This window comes from Neomonachus schauinslandi, chromosome 11 (genome assembly GCF_002201575.2).
Source record: "Neomonachus schauinslandi chromosome 11, ASM220157v2, whole genome shotgun sequence".
Taxonomy (NCBI): domain Eukaryota; kingdom Metazoa; phylum Chordata; class Mammalia; order Carnivora; family Phocidae; genus Neomonachus; species Neomonachus schauinslandi.
Window position 1 is genome coordinate 2272445 of NC_058413.1, and position 21473 is coordinate 2293917.

At 53.1% G+C, this 21473-nt stretch overlaps 1 protein-coding gene and 1 non-coding gene across 3 annotated transcripts in view; both read right to left on the minus strand.

Moving 5' to 3' along the window:
* Positions 1-234: 234 nt before the first annotated feature.
* Positions 235-21473, minus strand: part of NAP1L4 (nucleosome assembly protein 1 like 4) — a 49721-nt gene continuing 28482 nt past the window's right edge. The window contains exons 6-17 of one of the 2 annotated variants that reach the window (XM_021685611.1): positions 21091-21232; positions 20781-20867; positions 19314-19445; positions 18495-18566; positions 14232-14371; positions 12805-12950; positions 10248-10270; positions 9855-9974; positions 7192-7221; positions 6690-6746; positions 5072-5105; positions 235-1423 (exon numbers count right to left, since the gene is read on the minus strand). In XM_021685611.1, coding sequence (XP_021541286.1) covers positions 5100-5105; positions 6690-6746; positions 7192-7221; positions 9855-9974; positions 10248-10270; positions 12805-12950; positions 14232-14371; positions 18495-18566; positions 19314-19445; positions 20781-20867; positions 21091-21232 — 955 coding nt within the window. In that variant the 3' untranslated portion in view covers positions 235-1423; positions 5072-5099. The remainder of the gene's footprint in view (positions 1424-5071; positions 5106-6689; positions 6747-7191; positions 7222-9854; positions 9975-10247; positions 10271-12804; positions 12951-14231; positions 14372-18494; positions 18567-19313; positions 19446-20780; positions 20868-21090; positions 21233-21473) is intronic. The other variant, XM_021685610.1, reaches the window with a different exon arrangement.
* LOC123326330 lies at positions 17748-17870 on the minus strand. The gene has a single exon (XR_006541034.1). It is a non-coding gene; the product is annotated as a small nucleolar RNA SNORA54 (small nucleolar RNA).

Consider the following 21473-nt stretch of genomic DNA (forward strand, 5'->3'; position numbering starts at 1 on the left):
AAGTGGGTCTGCAGGCCTAACGGGCCAACTAAATGTAGCCGCCTCCTAAGAACCGGCTGACACGGAAAAGCAGAGGCCTGAAGCCCGGGCCTGCCCATCCGCAGGGCTCTGCACATTCAGTTCAAGAGGACGCGCAACCACAGCCCAGAGCTGCCGGGTGGGGGCAGATGCCAACGCCCCCACCCCGATCCTCCCACCAGGTCCTCCCACAGAGAGACTGTGCACAGAGCTGGGTTCATGGTTCACAACTTTAATAGAATATTCTAACTATTCTGTACAAATTGAAAACACTGTATTCAGTTACAAATGTATTATAAGTAAGGCTGAGCACTCTACAGGCCTGGACACAGTGTGGACACAGCATCCCCGGCTGCCAGAGACTGCAGTCACACACTCGGAAACCCCACACGCCAGCCAAGAACAGGTCGCTCTGAACCCAGGGCTTTTAAGACAAGATGAGCACGGGGCCAAGAAATGGGGGTACTGAGAAAGCAAGACTCGACGTGTCCACACTAGAAGAAGAGTAGTGCTTCCCAGCCCTGGCCCCTCACCACAGAAGCCTGGCAAACCCCGGCACTCGGCCCGCAACCCCGCCCCCCGCCCCCAAAGCCGGGTGGTATGTCGTGAAAACGAGCTCCTGCCCTTAGCCATGGGCAGGACGGAGCGAGGTTCCTTCTCCACAGGACTCACTCCCTTGGGAGCCACCACCACTCCCGCCTGGCAAGTCACCAGGTCACACACATGGTTTCAGAAAGTGTGAGGACAAGCGACAGCATGCGTCCCAAGCCCTCACCAGCAGGAAAGAATAAATAAATACAAAGATGAACCACAAACACTCACGCCTCAGGGCTGGGGTGCACCACAACCCCTACCCCACCCTGAGGAAGACAAAACCAGAGAAGAACGCTCTAAAGAGAACAGGACCCTACTCTACGCAGCCCTTCCGAGGCCGTTAGAGCGCAGGAGACCAGGTGGTGGGAGACACAAAGCGCGTGGGTTTCTTCAAGTGAAGGAAGAATCCAGTCCGACCGTGGAGGGGTGTGACTGGTTCTAGATGCCCCGGAACCACATCCCCAGACATCTGCCCTTGGCATGGACTGACCTTCCGCCGCCCCCTCCCCCTGGGGTCTTTGGGGCCCTCCTGAAGGCAGGGCCTGGGTAAGTCCAGTGAGCTGCACCCAAGGCCGTAGAGGGTGCTGGAATCAAACCTCCTATTTCTGAAATGCATTTAAGTTGCCACTGTACAGGTTAAGCAAAATAATAAGGATAAAGGAAAAGTTAAAGTCAAAATCATGCACTCGAAAACAGGTTAGAAGCAAGCACTGCCCATACGGTGGCGCGGCCGCCACAAGTCCCGACGCCACAGCTGCGGGGTGCTCGCTCCTCACTGCTGTTTGCACTCGGACGGCTGGCTGGGCTCCTTCTGTCAACGAGAGAAGACAGGACTTGTAGGGAACCAGCGTCATCAAGCCGGTACCTCCAACCAACAATGCAAACCAAGACTCAATTTAGTGCCTTCCTTCTTACTGAAAAAACGGTTACTGCAAACATACTTTTACAAGAATAACAACAAGTCACTCAGCTTCCCAGAAACAAAGTCTCAGTAGGGCTGCCTTTCTTGTTCGGAGACAGGCCCGGGAGTGTCAGTCACAGGCCAGGCACGGGGAAGGAGGAGCGCCTCAGGGTCACCGAGCCTCATCCGTGTCAGGGGAGCCCGCGCTCCAAAGCTACGCCACAGCCTCGGAGCCTCGGGCAACCCCCCAACCCTGCCCACGCGACGCAGCAGCCGGCTCCCCTTTCTGTGCCCTGCCACCGCTAAGGCAGGCTCAGCACCTGAAATGAAGAGGCGGCACCGCAGGGCGGGCCAGAGGCGGCCGAGCAGCCCCGCCGGCCCCCGGGCCAGCCCCCCGCAGTGCTCCCTGCTCGCGGGATGCACCAGCAGCCCACAGCCCACAGCCCACAGCCAGCGGAGGCCAGGCCAACGGCTCCACGCACAGCCCCGGCCTCCCAGGCCCCTCCCCAAGTGGGCAGTCTCTCCTTCCCGAGAGGTAGCAGGGAGAGGCCACGCCCCCCACAGAGGCGCCCGTTCACTTCAGTGCAATCGAACACAGCTCACACCGCTTAGAGCACATCAGGCAGCCCCATGCATTCTGTGCGGAGGCCAGCAACAGCCTGAGAGAGACCCTACCAGACCACGAATCTTTCCCGGCAAATACATTTACTAATCAGCGGCCTAATTCTTGGCTGCCAAGATTACAGATTACTCTCATACAATCGGGACAAGCCTACAGAGTCTAAAAAAACCCTCAAACATCGGGGATGATGTAACAGATACCTTCTATGGTTGAGGCTGGGACTCCATTCTTTAGGAAATCACATTGAAGGTATAAAAAAAATTATGTGTTAAGGACGCTTAAAGACAAAACCATGATCTTGGACCCTGGTCTAAGCTCTTCATTTGAAAGTCTCATGGAAAGAGCACAGGGACGCGGCCGGGAGCCCCCAGGTCTCTGCCCAGCAGTGGGCCACTCTGGGAGGGGGGTCCTGACCTTGGCGTCACGTGCTCATCTAAAATACTGCTAAAGAACCCACGGCCCCAAAGAAAACACGCCTGATAAAAAATCCAGGCAGGAAAAGATCAAGATCAAACTGTGGATCTGGAGGCAGCTCAGGCTGGTGGCCAAGGCAAGGAGCCACCGGCTGTCAGCAGTGGCTGGGGAAGGCGGGGAGAAGCCCCCAGCCCGCGTGGCCGTGGCAGCAGGGGGGCGGGGGGGGAGCAGGCAGCTTTTTGAGGGTGAGGGGAGAAATTCGTGTGTTTCCACAACTGTATTTGCAAAAAGAAAGTGGGTTAGAGAAGCTGGAGCTAAGGAAGTCCTGTAGGGTGACGTGGTGGGAACAGGGGCAGGCGGCACAGGACGGGACTCCTCCTGCTATATACCCTTCTGTATGCGGATGAGTTACACACATACAGCATTTTGTAAAATCAGGCGTTACACGATTTACAATACGCTGTCTGAATCATTTCATATGCTTATTTTTAACCAGGAGAACATATTACCCATTTGTTTAAAGTACATTCAGTAGCCTGGGGGATAAAGCCTGGGGGAGGCAACGGGACCTCACTGAGAGCTCCCGGCAGGCAGGCAAGCGGCCCCACCTCTGGGGACAGCATCCGCATGGACACAAGTCCTAGGCTGTAAAGTCAACACAGAACCCCAAAGCTTCTGACGTGAATTTTATCAACAAGACACCACTGGTTTTCAGCCTGTGACACAGGCCAAAACAGGACTACAACTATGCCCCGGCATCCTTGGTCTCAGGCCACCAAGTCTGATGGCAGCTTGGTCACTCAATACCCCTGAATATCACGGGAGAGGAGTGGGGTGTTTCCAAGGCACAAACTAACAGCCCAAATCCTGCCTGTCATGGAGCCATTTAAAGGCCAAGTTTTAACAGAGGACAACTGCCCAAGAAGGGGGGAAAACAAGCCACCAAGCACACAGCGGGCCACCACAGCTTCCCGGGGGCACAAAGCCGGGGCCCAAGGGCCTGTATGACCGCAGAGGGAACCCCTGCACCGGAGCGGCTGGGCCCCTGACAAGGATCTGATGACACTACTGAGGGGCTACAGTACCATGCTGCTCATGGTGGCTACGCCACAGGAGGGTCCTCCTGTCCTAGAAAGACAGGCTGAACAAGTTAGGGATGCTTCCCCGTGACTAGCAGGGCGGGAGAGTGGGGCTTGCGGGGAACATTCTTCAGACAAGTGGGGCAGCGGGCATCAAGAGTAATCGAACATGGGCGCCTGGGTGGCTCAGTTGGTTGAGCGACTGCCTTTGGCTCAGGTCATGATCCTGGAGTCCCTGGATCGAGTCCCGCATCGGGCTACCTGCTCAGCAGGGAGTCTGCTTCTCCCTCTCCCGCTTCCCCCTCTTGTGCTCTTTCTCTCTCAAATAAATAAATAAAATCTTTAAAAAAAAAAAAAAAAAGAGTAATCGAACACACTGTCGTGTATGCACGTCAAAGATCAGCCCCGACTCCTTAAACACCCAGGATCCATGGTGTCTGTTCATCTCCCCTGGTTACAACGTTGCCTTGCCAGGAGGCAGCCGTGCTACCGCTCAGTTCTCTAGGAGAGCGAACCCGCAAGAGCGAGACAGGAAGGCCACGCGGAGACTCTCCCACGCCTGTGGTCTGCACGACCATCAGCACCAGCACGCCGGCCGCGGCGGTGAGCTCAGGCTCCAGCTTTCACGGGCCCTGCTCTACGCACCGGCTGGGGCTGCCCAGCACAGCCCCCGGGACCCCCTGCCATTTCCCGGGGATGAACATCACGGCACCTGCCTCTCGTGGCATCTTCTCACCACGGCCCCTGGGCCCCCGGGAGGACAGTGTCCCACGAGGGAGGGAGCTGATCGCTGGAACGGAGTTGCAATGGCCCACGACTTGGGGGGCAGGGGTGCCGGGTGGGCAGCACCCAGCTCTATCCCCACCTGGTCAGAGCACCCCAACAACGCCCAGGACCACACCACACAGACACTGCAGCTTTTGGGGCACTAACTCCAGCACATTCAAAGTTCCGGTAGGCCTTTACGACCTACCGGTCCACACCACACCTGACTTTAAGAAGCAGAAACAATCGACAGAGACACGTCAAGAAAGAGCACAGCGGCTGCTTCCTACTGCACGGGGTGCGGCTGATCCACAACATGGTCTTCATGAAGACCACACAGTGCCCACCTCCCAGGGCCCTCGCGCTCTGTGCTCTTCCTGGAGGGCAGGCCCGTCCCCAATAAAAATGCCACACCAGTCACGCCTTTGACTTGGTCAGCAACAAACACTGGGCTCAGGAAGCAGGAGCCAAATGTAGTTTCTGATGCTCAGTTTTAGAAGTACACACAATGGACACCTGTGTGAAACTACTATTCTTCCGAAAGCCATGTGCTCAGCCTCGCACATGCGGAGTGTGCCTGCCCAGCAGCCTCCCCTCTATCCACCACGTCACAATAAGGCACTGTTACAAATCACAGATCAGAAGATTGGATTAGGAATGAATGGAATTCCACCTTACCTAAAAATGCATGAATAACAGACAAAAATTACACCTAAATGGGGAAAAAATTGAAAGGAAGCGTCAGCATAAAAGAAAACAAAATGCACAAAATTATACAGGCGGAAACAGCCACTTTCTCATGACAAAAAGGGCCACAAATTCTTGAGCTTGAGATGAGCACCCCCAACCCACCACATCTGTACGTTTGATACCAAAAAATCCCTTCTCCCTCGTTTGCCTCCTTGTGTGCAGACTCTGACATGACCAATCCCTCCGAAGGATAAGACTCGGGCCCTTCTGGCTGCGCAGGGCTGGCAGTCCTCGCGCCCTCCCACCAGTGGCCCGTCTATCATCCCCCACCTTCCCCCAACCAACAGCACACACAGACCCAGGGAGCGCCAGTCCTGACAACCCTCTAGGGTGCCGGACGCCTTGTGAGAGAACGCGCTTCCAGAAAACAGACGTGTCAGGAAAACAGAAAAGGACAAACAACAGAAGGTAGCAACAAGCGATGGAGTAACGGAGCTCCCACTGCAAACCATCCTCAGCCTGCTCTAGAATCCAAACCCCGAGTATGCCTGTCAGCAGCCCCCACCTGCCCAGCGTGAGCCCCCTGAGCCAGGGCCCCCGTGTCACAGAGCCAAGCACAGGGATGCCTGCGCTACAGGCCCCCCCTGCTGGACAGGCCGACTGCGCAGAGGTAAGCATTTCTGTGAGCTTAGTCCCAAGTAGTATTTATATGGTACATTTTAAGTTTGAAACCCACCTCCCATCCTTCTCTAGAAGAAGCTGAACTCATATAAAGCATGCATTTACAGAAACATTTGGCGTTAAAAAAAAAAACCAGAACTGGGTTATTACACTCACATTTAGTGCACATTCCACTTAGGGTAAAAACGGACGGCGGACAAACATTGTCTAGTTAAACTGAGATCCAGGTTACAAACGGCAGGGAAGGTTAGTGCTCTGACAGCCCGTGACGACGCAGTGAGCTACAGACTTCATGCTCGCTAACAAGAGAATGGCCTACTACAGCCTGAGGACCGCATTAAAGCAGCTCTGGATTTAAGGGACATGTCAAGTGACCAAGTGCCTTCATTTAAGCTGATCTGCCGTCAGTAAACATTCAAACCTTCAGGTAAAATTAATGGGATTGCCCATTCTCCTCAGTTTTTGTTTCTGTTTTCTTAAAGCTTCCTAATTTACTTTCAATGATTGGAGATACTTAGACATAGCTTCTGAATATTCTCAGCCCAAAGGCAATTGTAAAACTATGTCTATAGTTTTATTACTCTAGTCATTAAAAAAATAACCCCCCAAATTTACTTCTTTATACCTTTTCCAAAAATAAACATAAGAAACAGCTTATTCGTGTCATCATTCAACCATTCCCCTGAAGAGACTAAAGGTCTGGAAAAGAAAGCTGCTCTCCTGAATGAGCTTACGGAAAGAGAGCGCTTACGAGCGAGCTGGGAAAGCCTTCACTGGCCACACACTGAGCACTAAATCCTACAGGAGGGGTCGCTCGAGCCTGCCCCCGGTCTGTTTCCGTGTTCGGACTAGAGCAGGGCTGGCGCGGCCAGGCGGGGACGCAGCAGCCAGCATTCACGGGGGCGGCGGCCCCCCAACGACTGACCTTGGGGTTAATATCGGCATCGTCCTCATCTTCTCCCTCCTCGTCACCTTCCAACTCCTGCGTAAAAGGGTGAGAGCAAGTTGAACACACAGGATTTAAACTCCTGTGGAGCCACCCGCTCCACACAAACGAAGCCACCCTCGGCTTTAGCGGGAAACCAACGATCACTGTCCGTAAGTGATTAAGTCACTCCTTCTAGGCACACTGACTTGTGGGCACCTTTTTGTTCTCAGCGACAACGGACACAAACACAATGCTGAAAATGCGATTTGTTTGTTCAACCAACATTTCCTAAGCCACGTTTTCATAAGCCAATCGCGGGGTCAACAACGGGACACAGGGACAACACCTGCTGTGCCCTGCCCCCCTCCCCAGCTTCAACAGGGTGGAGGCCCTGAGGCAGCTCCACACAAACCGGGTACGACTGGTGGTCTGTCCGCCCTAGCAGAGGAAGCCTAGCAAGGCCTCAGGGAAAGGACTCTCCACGTTCGCCATGTCTTACCTCCTCTTCTCCTTCCTCACCCTCTTCAAACTGAAAAAGGAAAAAGGAAACAAGATTTAGGTCTCAAAAGCAGGAGGGCAGCCTGACCCAGGCATGGTCCCCGTCAAGCACCCCACACCGGTCAGGCCTAGGGAATGCGGAAGTGCAGCCTGGCCTCTGGGCAGAGGCCCATCTGGGGGCGGGGGGCCACGGTCGGCCACTGGGCTCCTCAGCCCCGACACTGTGGGCCGGGCTGGGGCCAGCGCTGCAGGGCCGCCTGTTCACGAGCCCCGCTGCGTTGATAGGATGCCGGGTACCTGCAAACCACACAAAACAAGGCCTGAGGATGGGGAAGGGTGCAGAAAGGAGATGGTCAGCATGAGAACGTACTGGGATCAGCTGGGAAACTGGCTGATCTAAGTAATCCAGGAGCATGATTTTACTATGCAGATACATGAATTTCAATGGTATTTTTTAACTCATACAAGGGTAAATATTTACACATTCGAAATGTGATAAAACCTTGGTGTTTAAGTGTATAGAAAAAAAGCCCAACACCATAGTCGGTTGGTCTTGAATGAATTTCTTCAAGGTCCAAAGACATCACAGGTCAGACTCTCACTCAAACTCCACATATCAGACTCAGATCAAGACCAAACACAAAACAAAACCAAACAAACCTTATCACTATCACCTGCATGACACAAGAGACCTAAAGATTTACTAGGCTTTTCTTAAGAACATTTCTTTTGTTGGAGCCCACACATATATTCCTTAGTGACAGCTCACACAAAACTTGTAAGGGCCTGGGGGCTGGTGGGGCCCAGTTCAGACACCAGGCCCAGCATGCGCGCCCTCTTGCACCAGCTGGGCCATCAGGGGTGCAAGCATGCCCCCGTGCCCTTTCCAGCCTCTGACAGGGAAAGACCTAGGCAAACCTTGTCTTGTAGCCAATCACATTTTAGCTCAGACTGAACTAGCCTCAAACAGGCTCAAGCGTGGATTTTCTGAGGTTCTCAGATCATTTCACTCTGGACCTGGAGGGTCCTGTGGCAAACACATCTCACACTGATGGAGAGCAGGGGTCGCTAAGTCGGGGCACAGAGCCCGTGGGACACGCAAGCCGAGCTGGGAGAACACGGAAGACAGAATCAGCACTCCCGGCTCCATTTCCTTCTGCAACGACGTGTAGCGCTTGTGCAGGTTTCCAACCCATCAGACCCCTGCAAATTTACCTCTCTCCCAACGCGCACCAAGTAATGGTGCCAACAGGTGTTCTTCGAAGAGCCCAACAAGCCATGAGAGTCACTACGGCCGTGAGTGGTGAAGTCAGGACCCTGGTCTCAGCAGGCCTAAGTGGGGTGCCCCTTCCTAACCCCTCAACGACACCGCTGCGCAGCAGCACCTGCATCAGAGGTGTTGGGCGCAGACATATATACGCGGAGGACGCGCAGAGGACACGCAGAGCACTACACCGCTCCCAGTACTATCCACTCTGCCTGTATTTTAAGTAAATAAATATATATAAACTGCACAATCACGTTTTAAAACCGATGGGCATATGATCAAAAAAGTGTGGAGACTGCTGGTCCAGACATGCACTTTCCAGTGTGTGTAGTCACTAGATTTTGGGGGCTACATTAAATAAAACGGACCCACGCAGTTCCTCAGCTGTCAACAGATTCCTTCTACATCTTCGAACCTCACGTGGGGCCAGTCCCACCACGCTGGACAGAGCAGGCAGGCCGAAGACAGCCCTACCATCACAGACCGTGCTGGTATACAGTTTGCCGTGTCAACTTCAGCCTCAGCACTCACCTGAGTGCTTGGACGAGCCAACACTACGCTGACTTGTGTGCCTGCACGTTCTCCTGCCCACAACCACCTCCCGGCCCAGGGACAGACAAACGGCCTTTCCGAAGCGAACGAGTCTCAGACTACACAGCTCACACACACTGGACGGGACGTGCCCCCTGGCTGGGACCATCAGCACAGAAAACGTGAGAAGCAGGCATTCACTGCTCTGGCCACTGAGCAGCTCAAACCTGCCCGGCTCCTGCTGCCCGTCTGAAACCTCGACAGACCGCTTAGAAAGGAAACCTAGAGCCATCCAGGAAACCTAAGAGCTCTAAAAGCAAGGGAATAAGTATCTGAAACATACTACTAACTGCACGCTATAAAACAAAACTTGATCCCCACAAATCAAGAAGACACAGTGAGCCAAGCCTGGGTTATGATGGAGAACTACCTCACGTGACTGTCAAAGGACAGCTAGCGAGGTTGCGCTCAAGCAGGGAGGGAGGCGGGGGAGAGAGAGAAAGGGGCCTGCGCAGCCTGGCCACCCCTCTGTGCACCACGGGGATCAAGCCTTTGGCGCCGGCACACCAGAGGCTAGCGAGAGTCAGCTCTGTAGATAACCTTTTGCTGTGGTCAGACCTCTGAAAAGGAGATTTTTTCCTCAGGTTTCCAAGTCACCCAAAGCTTGCAGACCTTAAGCAAGACAGGGTGAGCACCTGGGGCCTTTCAAGGATGCTGTCTGTCCCTGGACGGGGCTGGCACTCTGCTCTAAGGGCACCCAGAGCCCTGCTCGGCCCCGACCCCCCGACACCAAGGGTCCCCCAGGCTGCTGCTCAGGGCGCCCCATACTGCCAAAGGCAGGCCCCCAAGGGCTCCCGCCCACATACGTTGTCGTCATCCTCTATGGCCTCCCCTGTGAAGTAGAGCACGGCCCGCGGGACTATCCGCTCACGAAAGAAGTGTCCAATTTCAAAGTCAGAGGCTAATGTGAATTCTGAGTCTTCGTCCTGAGAAGGGAAAACCTCAACGTTAACTCGTGGATATGGGCGAGCACCATGCCCCCCACCCGCACCGCGCTCCTCGCTCTGGGGGACCCAGCACTGCTGGGGATGGCGGGGTGCACTGGGCCCACGCACTCTGGCCCCGCCCCACGGTGTCGTGAACACAGTGCACCCCGGGCCTCAGGGAGGACGAAGGAGGAACTGAAAAGAAGGTAGGCCACTACTCTGAAGATAAAGAATGTGACAGCACAAGAGATCGGATGACAACACAAAGCTTACCAGTGATTCTCCATCCCCAGACGCTAGGGGAAAAAAAAAAAAACATATGCATGTTACGCTGACAACCAAAACCTTTGCAAGCGCACGCGGGCAGCTCCGAGGACAGGGAAGGTGGCCCAGGGCGCATCTGGAGCCCCGCGCCTCCCGCGGTGCCGACCGCCCGCCCCCGCCTGACCTGCTTGGGAACGCCAACTGGGGAAAAGCTCTTCCTAATTCAGTGTCAACACGTGGAAAGGCCCATCAAGGGGCCCCAGACTGTGGGCACTCGGTGCACTCACGCCTTCAGGAGCGAGTACCGGTGCCTGCAACCCTGCACGATTCTGCAGGGAAAGGAAAATCCTTGGGCCTGGTGTCTGAAGCACTGCACCTCAGCGGGCCAACACCGGTGTGTCCCCGTGGCGAGGACACAGCGCTGAAGCGTCTGTCCCACAGATGGAAAGACTCTCCGTGGGGGAGTGCCGCTGGTCGCTGCCCACCACAGAGCACCACACGGCTCGCCGAGGGGCAGCTCCACACACACGTGTGCACGCGGGACACACACGCACGCACACGCGCGCCCACGGCTACCAAGACTGCTGCTGCACTGGAGCCTGACCCAGAACCAAGGGTGACAGGAAAGACAGGGACTTAAAACCACTCAACAAAGCCCAGTGACACTCAAATGATCATGTGACTCAAACCCCGGACTTCAGAGATGCTTGTCCAAGGCCCGGTCTTGCCAGGAGCTAGAAGCTTATGGCGCTGGCCTCATCCTGCCTCTCGGGGCCTCTCCCAGCTTGCAGTTCCCCATGGGCTGGGCACCCACGTGTCAACACCACCCCTATGGCACTGTCCCCGAGTCTTGGCACGTGAGCACCCCCCACGGGCTAAGATTTGGGTCCGGGGACTCTGGCCAGGGACTTTGCTCATGTGACTTTGGGACGTTTTGTAGATTGAAGGACAAGGAGGGCACCGGACCAGCCAGCTTATGTTTCCTTCATTTCAAAACATGTTACCTCAATTCTGACATTTTTTCCTTGCCTGCCCCATCACCGCCCCACGGTCACTTTCTATGTTTACAGAGCTCATCAATTGATATTATGTGTGATTACTTTAAAAGACCTATGTTTACGTGCAATTAATCTACCAGAGAACTGAAGTGTATAATTCAATGATCTCTGAGACATTTTTAGAGTGGGACAACCATCACAGCAGAGTTTTAAAACCCCAAACGTCACCCCCCCAAATTCTGAGTCCACTTAATTTCACTTTGATTTTATTGAATGACTTGAAATCCAATCTTATGAAACCTTCCAACAAAGCCACTGCATTTAGGAACCAAAGGCCCTCTGCTTCACAGTGAATTCATGCAAGTGACCACCAAAGGGAATTCTCTAAAACAAGGAAACTGAACAACTACATCACGGCTATTGTTACCCCAGACCAATACACATTTGCATCCTCTAGGCTCAAAGACAAATCCCAGAAAGATACGGGGCCGAAGGGGCCGAAGGGCAGAGCTTGCGAAGCGAGGGCCCTCGGCTCAGAGACAAAGTCCTGGTCCAAGGCTCACACTTGAGAGTGGAGCCACCCTGTGGCCGAGGGCGAACAGCTCACACACCCACCAATTACCTGTGGCAGGGACGGGCAGTTCTAAATTTCAATCTGTGTTCATGGAAAATAGAGAGAAAAGGTTTTATCCTCACTATCCTAACACTGCCAACCGGCCTGGCCTCCGCATTCTCTCCGGTTTAGAAAATTTTAAGACTTGCCAGTATTTGGGACACCTGGGTTGCTCAGTCGGTTAAGCATCTGCCTTCAGCTCAGGTCATGACCCCAGGGTCCTGGGATCGAGCCCTGCGTCGGGCTCCCTGCTCCGCAGGGGGCCTGCTTCTCCCTCTGCCTCTACCTCTCCCCCCTTCTCGTTCTCTCTCTCTCTAATAAATATCTTTAATAAAAGAAAAAAAAAAGACTTGCCAGTATTTATTCTCAAAACCTGTTGCTCACCCTCCACGAGGTCAAACTTTCCGTCTTTATTTTATGACTGGGGGGGGGGGGGAACCGAAGTTTCCAAGCTAAGTCTTTCAAAACTGGAAATCCAATTACTTGTGTTGTCACACTATATCAACTCCCAAGCCCCTTGAGTTCTACCTAGTCACGGAGAAAAACAAAACAAAGCTGAATTTATGAGAAAGAGAGGGTGGGGAATGCTCCCTAAGCTGCGCAGGTGTAACAGGAGTATGACCAGCCACAGAGGGGGCCTGCAGCAGGACGGGCGGCCCCAGGGACGCCAGCAGGCCCCAGCGGTGAGGCACGGAAGCGCCGGCTGGGGGCGCTCCTGGCATCACTCCAGCTTTCTCAGCGTGGAGCTCAGAGAGCCCGCCAAGCCTTCCCCCCCTGCTACAAGGAGGACCCACCACCCCTACCACCCCCGCACCCCGTGAGCACCAGCACCACGGTCCTGGCACAGCAACCGTGTCCTTACTGGCCACTCTTGCCGGAGGACCCAGACCGGACTCAGGGTAATGAAGCGACTTCGCGTAGTACATAATCAACGTCCACAACACAACCCTCTTACCTTTCAGCGGGCTGAAGAAGTTGAAAAACGAGTCGTTCGGAACTTGTTTGGTAATTGTTCTCACTGTGCCTCGGCCCTTATGTTTCTGCTTCTTCTTGATTGTTTTGACTGTAACGTTTTTCCCTTTCTTCCAGTCGATAGCACACCTACAGGGACAGACGGCCATCACGCACACAGACATATGCCCTGAGAAACACCACGAACGTCCATGGTAAACAAGGCACAGCTAGAGGCTGAACTTGGACAACATAGGCAAACCAGGCTGCCAGCCGACACTGTACACCTATGAAGTCCATGTGACGGCCGGCGAAAGGGAACAGGCCAAGTGGCCCGGGCTGCCACGGCACCATCTGAAGCCAGGGTCTTCTCCCCTGAGGAACACCCCCCCCACCGCCAGTATGTTTGCTGTGACCAAGCCCAGTCAAGGCTGGGCTACGGTGCCCAGAGAGTGCTCAAGAGCTTATCACCTGCTGCCTTTGTCCAGACCCCAGAGCACACCTGAAGTCACCCACTCACGCACCCAAATTCTCAAGGCAGCTAAGCGAGCAGGACAAGTTGAAGAGGCAGCAGGGGACCGCGGCATGAAGTACTGATGGGGGTGGGGCGCACTGGGTCTGGGCTGCCGAGTGGGCTCGGCTTGGGGGCGAGCCCCGCGTGCTTGCTCATCTTTCAATCGCTGCGGACCCACACGGAACCCCTGGCAGCACGTGACTAGCGTCTGCTCGGGAACATGCCTGGAAAGGCCGGCCCACTTCCCACACGACAGCCTGGCCCTGGGAAATGCGCTCTCAGAGTCACTCTCGCCATTCAAGTCTAGCAGGGTTTTAATAAAGCTCTGAATTGCTCATACGCGAGATTCAGAAGTACTTGGTTCCAGTGAGTAACGGTAATTGTGCCAATTCAAAAACAATTTCCCAAACCAAAAAAACCACAATTTCCCAAACCATCTCAAACAAACCAAGAGGAAAGAACTCCAAACCACATTCTCTCCCCAGTGATCTCACTTGAAATCACCAAGGTGCTCCACCATGAATCCAACAATTAAACTGCCCCCCAATTTCCGAAGCAAGCAACTGACCAGTACTGCCCTGCCCTGATTCATCCATTCACTCAGCAAGTATTTGCGGAGGGTCGTTTATCAGCTCAGCAAGGACAGCATCATGCAAGGGACCTAGAGAACCAAATCCCTCCATCTGATGAGGAGACCGGGCCACCAGCCCCCTTTTGGCACATGTGACCTCATGACACATTTCCCAGGGCAGGCCATCACAAACCCCCACAGAAAGACTATCTAATGTAAATCTTGGTCTACTAGGATTTTAAAAAATTAAAGACATTTTGTTTTATTCCTGATTTCTCTTACTCATTAAGTTCTAAAATCATCCGTTTTTCTTTCAGAAAAAGAAGGTGAAATGGCGAGTCCTTACCCGTCACAGTCAACTATTTCAGGACCTTCGAAGGAAAAGGGATCAGCCTTATCCGGCTCTGACTTCATCTTGTATGTTTTTGTCAGGACTGAATTGGTAAAGTAGTCGTTGGGTTCAAAGTGGAACTCTAATACAAAAGACTGAAAACAAAAACTCAGGTAAGTGCCACTTAAAAATCTACAAGCAACCAGTGACAGACTTCACGAACCCCACAGTCCGTACTGGAGACCAGCACCTCTCTGAGCGGGACGCCACAGACAGAAACTGCTACAGAAAAGTTCAACAGGTATGGCCACATGTCAAGAAGAACTTGATTACAAAAAACAGCAGCACCCAGTTCAAACACAAACGACAAGTGGGGGAATACCTGTGGCACTTCAGCCCTAGCGGAGAGCGCGGGACCCTCTGAGCCCCCTCCCAGTAGAGGTCCAAGCTCTCCTGAGAAACCCTAGCTTCTCTCTGCCGCCCCGGGCTCACCCTGGTGGAGCTGGAGGGTCTGGACTAGGGGACACCAGGCAGCGGGCTCCAGCCCGCCCTCCTTCTCCACTTGCGTTCAGGCAGAGCGCCGCCTTCTCTGCCGCACAAAGGGGCCAGACTCTGTGAGGGTGGGGAGCACTGCCTGGGCCTCCGCAAACCACACCAAGGAAGGACAAGTTCATCCTTTGTTCACAAAGCACTGTGTAATCTCAAGAGACAAGCTTAAGAGGAAAAATGGAAGCAGGGTGTGTACAAAGCAGCAGACACAAAGTCAAGTGGCAGTAGGAAGGAGTCTTGCTTTCTTCTTACCTATGTATGAATAATATGTAGAACTGGCAAGTGCTCTGGGAAATCACGTCCACTCATATACTGTAAATAGCTTTATAAAGGACCATCTGGCAAGATCAAGAAATTGAAGTAAAATAAAATTCTCTGACCTGGTAACTCTACTCTGAGGAATTCACTGTTTGGGAAAAGACACCTGGGTGATGCATCATCAGTATGTGCGACGATGCTCACCTCAGCCCTATTTTAAGGTAAAAAAGAGGACGCTGGTTGAGTAAGTTATAGAGATACTTTATAAGACTAACTCTGGGTTCACATCACTTCTGCCTATAGGTGCTGCGTGATCTTGTCAAATCACTCTGTCTCTGCTGTTGTTTCCTCATCTATAAAGTGGAAAGCACAATCCTCTCTCTCTCCCTGAGCTGACTAGAGGATTGACCTATGGAAGCACTTAGTACAGGGTTTATACAGGCTTACAGGCAATGCCTGCTAAATGTTAGCTATTTCAATTTTCATTATAATGTATAAGGATACAATTATCAACTGGGAAAAAGTAGATTAAAAAGACTAAAACCAAACTACTTCCACTAAGGGGGAAGTGGAAACCGGACCCTGCAGAGCTTGAGTCCCCTGCAAGCTCAGCAACAGGACCCCATGCAACCCCCTCTCCGCTCCTTGCCCAACCCCCAGGGCTACACCCACCCACCGTGAAGACAGAGGAAGACAGACGCAAGTGTTCAGTCAGTGAAGAGGCTGCTATGATCCCAGAACCGCTGCAGGCTGCGACCGCAGGCGTGGACAGGCACCCTGGGGGCCAGGGAGGGCTCACAAGCATCACCGGGGGCCCTGCCCACTCTGCACGCTGGTACGCATCACCCTGCTCCTCTTCTTTATCTCCCACCTCCCGCCCTACCAGCTCTCCAGACCAAGTGTGAGATCTCCCTTCTTCATGTTTTCCTGTCCTTTCCTTCCCCATGGCCTCTGTTTAGTCTACTGTAACACACGACTGGGGATGAATCAAGAAAGGGTTCAAGGGGCGCCTCGATGGCTCAGTCGTTAAGCGTCTGCCTTGGGTCATGATCCCGGGGTCCTGGGATCCAGTCCTGCATCGGGCTCCCTGCTCCGGGGGGAGCCTGCTTCTCTCTCTGCCCCACTCCCCGCTCTTGCTCACTCTCTGTAATAAAATCTTTATAAAAGAGAAAGAGAGAGAGAGAGAGACAAGGAGGGTTCAAGTCCGACAGAAAACGGCCCACAGATGCGGTCGTCTCCATCACACACAACCCCCTACAGCCAGTCAGCCGTAAGCACGCAGCGGAGCCCACACGGGGGTGTGAGCAGACGCCGCTCCTGCCCAGCGCGGTTCACATGCTGCCGCCGCCGGCTGCGCCCGCCCCGCCCCACCCCAGGAGCTCCAGCCTGGGCCGACGGCGCACGGGGACTCTGCACTGTTGCTCAAGTTCTGCGCTAAGCCTGAAATTATTTCAAAACAGAGACAAAACCACGATGATTTACAAAAAAGAAAGTGTAAAAAAAAATATGTAAGTGAACCACATTTGAACCTTATAAATGTTCACCTCCTTTCACCCAGTAAAACTGCACTAAAAGGAATCAAAACTGAGGAAATTGGCCAAGACTTAAAGATTTGGGTTCAAGTATGCTCTCATAATGCAACAATTTAGAATGGGGCGGAGGTGGCCGCGGCACGTGTGGGCACCGTTAAATAAATCACTTTACAGCCCACAGACGCAAGGACAACTATTTCCCAGCCGCAGAGCCAGTACAACATTGTCTGCACCTGTAACCCCGCTCTGCGGCAGGGTGAGCGAGGGACCCTGCAGAGGAGCAGAGGTGTGGTCACGGGAGAAACAAACACACTGGCCCTGCTTCATTCTGAGGCTAGACATGGTTTGTATTTCTGATTTTAGTGTCTAAAATATTTCATAATGACTTTAAAAAGACAAAGACTATGGGGAACCTGACTCCAGAGCTGAGAGATCTGTAGGCTGTTCCTAACACCTTCCTGTATTTTCCCAGCGTTCCACAGCCGGCGTGCATGACTTTTCTAACAGGGGAAGTGACGAGGGGGAGAAGGACGACTGGCTCATGCTCTACCAGAACTAGGGCTCTTGTCTGTCTATAAACCACTGTGGAAAACGTCAGACAAGCTGAGAAAGGAAACAGACCCAGAAAATCACCAAACAAGTGTCTCATAAGAGCAAACGATGAAAAAAAGAATTGATCCGGGGCGGGGGGGGGGGAATTAATAAATGGAGTCTGGATGAATCACAGGTGAGAAAGAAGTGTTAGGAAAAAACTGACGCAGAAACTTACAACAGCACGCACCTCCCCCCACCCTCCCTCCCCCCTCCACGCAAGCAAACACCCTCAGACTGCCCCACACGGCCTCCAGGGGGCGCCAGGGCCCAGCCTCCGCACAGGCCAAGGAAAAGGCCCTGCAATAACCCAATTAACCAGGTGCAGTAGGCAAAGGGATTCCCCTCAGCCTGTGAGCAGGCATCACGCCAGCTCGTGCCCAGGCCTCCGCCTGCAGAGGGAGAACTGAATGTCACCTCCCAGAGTGAGCTAGGCAGGAAAAGTGGAAGGGACAGATCCAGCATGTCCCCCTGCCCCTTGCCTCCAGAAGGCACCTGCAGGACCAGGGAGGGAAATCCCACGTATGCTAGCCCTCATCCATAACCTGGGGCCAGTGCTCTGCGATGGGGAGGGAGGAAGAGCCGGACCCCAGGTCCCAGGCCGTGTCCCCAGGACCTGAAACTGAGAGCCACAAGTCCGTCAGTCATGAGTCACGGGAGCTGCTATTGCACCGGAATGGAGCCTGTCAGCCACTGCCAGGCTAACAGGCCACGAACAGTGCCTCTATGAGGACCCAGCTCCCACAGGGTGGTGGGCCCCGCTCTGCGGAGGGAAGGAAGGGCTGGCTTGAGTCAGGCCCCTCTCGCAGCGCAGCAAGCTGCTGGGAAGAGGTATTGTATGACAGTGCGGGGACACGTTGTTCAGGTTTGCCCACCTGCAGTTACGTTTTCAGTAAAACCCAGCAGGCTTCGTTCATTAGCATCTCAGGTTTCTATTAAAGTGCTGCTCGTATTTGAGTACATACCTACCATCCTGTTTTACAGACGTTAGGTCCTCAGAAACCTGGGAGACACTTAGGAGAAAGACATCACCCCCTCGGACATGGAACAAGCCGGCTCAGAGAGTGGCGCACGGTGTGGCCAACACCACGGCCAAGGAGTCCAGTGCTGCATGGACTCCTGCACCTGCCACATGCAGCCCACGGCCTGAGCTGCTTGCCGGGCTGTGCAGCGCTGCTGGGCAAGACCCAGGAAGGCCGCATGAGAACATTCTAGTTCTTGGTGAGCATCTCGCTCAGGACCACCCTGCAAGTGTGTGGCCAGGTTTGCACCTCCTGCCCTGGCCCCAAGCCGCTCACCATCAGTGATGCTCTGATGCCAACCAGGAGCTCAATGAATCAGTACTCACCATAGGCTGCCCAGGGTCTGAAAACTTCACTTTAATATCCTGCAGGTGCTTCAAGATCGGCTCATCATACTCCTGATCAACAAGAGAAAAAAAGAAATTTCTAGTGGGCGTTTTTCCAGACAACACACACATTCCCCCTATGACTTGCTGTTGCACACACTCCCAGATGCTGGCTAAGCAGTCCTGCTGGCATTCTGGCCTCGTCAAGTTAAGAACTCCCAGGAAGCCACCCACATCTATACACTGACAAGCGGTCCTAGGGGCCGGCAACAAGGTGACACTTCTCTCTGGCCCGGAGCGCTGAGAAACATCAAGGCCAGGCAGAGAGGGCAAGAGCCCGACTGTTTTCCCAAGACTGCCCACTGCCACGGCATACAGGGACCGACCAGGCCTGCTGGTCCTCACATCTCTGAAGAGAGAACCAGAAGAAACACCTCAGTCAGTTATGGGCCTTCTAGGCCAATTTCCTGGTCTCCTGCCCTCACATCTTCCCGCATGTCCATTCACAGTAAGATGGGGAAGGGTCTTGAGTCTGTTCAGAGGCTCTCTGGGGTGAGGCGGCAGACCTCAGGTAAGACGATGACAAGTCGTGGCTCAGCCGCAGAGGTGCAGGCCTTCCCAGCAGCACTGCGGTAGAAGGTAGCAATGGAGGCTTCCAACAGTGAGACCCCCGCCCAGGAGATCAAGAACACTCCTATGAGCTGTTGGTCACACAAAGTGCCTTTCCAACCACCATGAACAACCGCTAAACTCTGAGTTAAGTGGTTCATAAATAAATATTAAGACTAAGATCTCTCTGTAGGGTGGGAATTTGCTTACCTGGACTAATTCACTTAGCATATCTACATTTCTAAAGATGGTAAACCAGAACTCTGGAATTCCTCTGGGGTTTGGCTCCTCTCCTGTTGCTGCTTCTTTTTCTGCTAGGACTACTTTATTTTTCATGTCTCCCTAAAAAGAAATAAATAAATAAAGATGCCAAATAGAACACGTACCACAAAGCAACACATTTGCATTCAGTGACTTAATGCAAAATGCCAGTTTCAGAATCCTGCACAAACTTCTATCAAAAACTGTGTTCCCTGCATCTGCATCTCCAAGACCACTGTGTATGTAACACTTCTAAATGTTTCTAAGGAACAAAGCAATCAAAGCACTCCATTCAGACGTGACTCTGTGATATAATTTTAGAAGAGTGCCATCAACCTTGGGGAAGGTGCCAAGTGCCAGCTCTATGAGACATCCGTCTTGGGCCAGCCAGCCACCCAGCACCGGACGGAGACTCCAGTGCCCGGGCAACAAGAACGACGGCAGCGTGTACGTCCAACTGTAAGGAGGGGGCTATAAACATCGGACAGAAACTGCACGCAGACATCAGGGAGGTGACCCGACAGCGCAGGCCACACGCAGAGGTGTCCTTCCTGCACTGCGGCCCACGGAGGTCGAGCACGAGATGGGCCCAGTGCAAGTGCAAACGCTTCATCACGGGGGATTCTTATGGAAATGATCAGAAGGGGCTTTTTAAATTAACAGAGGCAGACTGTTCATGAGAAATAAGGAAGTGATTCACAACTAGATCCATCCATAACCACAGCCTCAGCTAGGCCAGGTTCCACAATATGTTTGAAAGATCAAAAACATATGGTTACTACAACGAACATACACTTCAAAAATTCCCTAAAAAGGAATCCTAATGGATAAAAAAGGTAAAAGCTACTTGTCTTCCAAACAAACTTCAAGTGGACAAAGTTGCCCTGCAACATGTCGGAACTTTCGTGGCGCTGGAATGGGACCTGTTGAAGGCTGTGAGCAGGTGATGAGAAGCTCCCAATCCAAAGTGGCTGGGTGCATCGTGGCGATTTCGTCGCCACTGCTGGTCCTGGAGGAGGGTGGCCCGGACACCCACCACGCCCTCCTCACAAGCCTGACCTCGCAGCAACTACCAACACAGGTATCCCCTCCCCCGTGGGACTTCGCTTTTGTCTCGATACAAGACTTCTCCGGATGTTTTTGTTTCTGTTCATCCGATCCCACACCTCACTATCCTACGGCATGGAGTTGTTTAGACCACTGAGCAGGGAGAGCGTGTCTGGGTCACGGAATTAACGGATACTGGACTTGCCCGCCGCTCAGTAGTCTGATCACAAAGAAATCGAAACGGCCAACCCAAGGGGGAAACAGCACCTACTGGTAAGGAGCTCTTTCCTTTGTGACGTTGTAAGAGACTTCTTACTTCTAACAGCACTGAAACAGCACAAGTTGCCATCGTTTGAACACGATACTCACAGCCAATTTATCCTCCTCCTCGTTGTCACTGTGCCACTCCGACTCCGCGTCCGTCGGCTCCACGTCCCCCGTGATGAACTCCCTTCTCTGAGTAAGAACGAGACCTTCTTAGAGTTAGGCTAAGTTAGTCAGAAGCTCAAGAGTTGAGTTTGTAAATAATGTCTGTGAAAACCAATGCTTTTCTAACTTAAGATTCTACATTTTAGGGCTTGAAGGAGACCTGTTCAAGGACCCATCACTCCGTAAACGTGGGAGTCTTACGTGAAGAAAGCTCTGAAACCATGCAGGCAACACGGAGGGAGCTGCCCACCTTGTCGAAGAGGGGCTGGTACAGTGCGGCGTACTTCCTCTCCAGGTCGTGGACCTCCTCGTAGAACTTGGCTTCTATGTGGGCGCACCTCACCTGCAGCTGCTTCAGTGCATTGATCCTTCTCTTCACGGCTTTTGGCAAACTGAAACAGGGAAGAAAAGGAGAACATCCGTATGCCTGCAAAGTAAGGCAGCGTGCTTTTCAATCCTCTTAAAATAAATTCAGGCTACCATAGAATTCACATCCTCACTACAGAAATGAGCTCCTAAACATTAGAAGGATGAACATCCCAACAGAAGGGGTGGGGGAGACGCTGACGGATAATCCACAAAAGAAAAAATACAAATAATCAAACATGGAAAGAAGGTTCAATCCCACAAAAT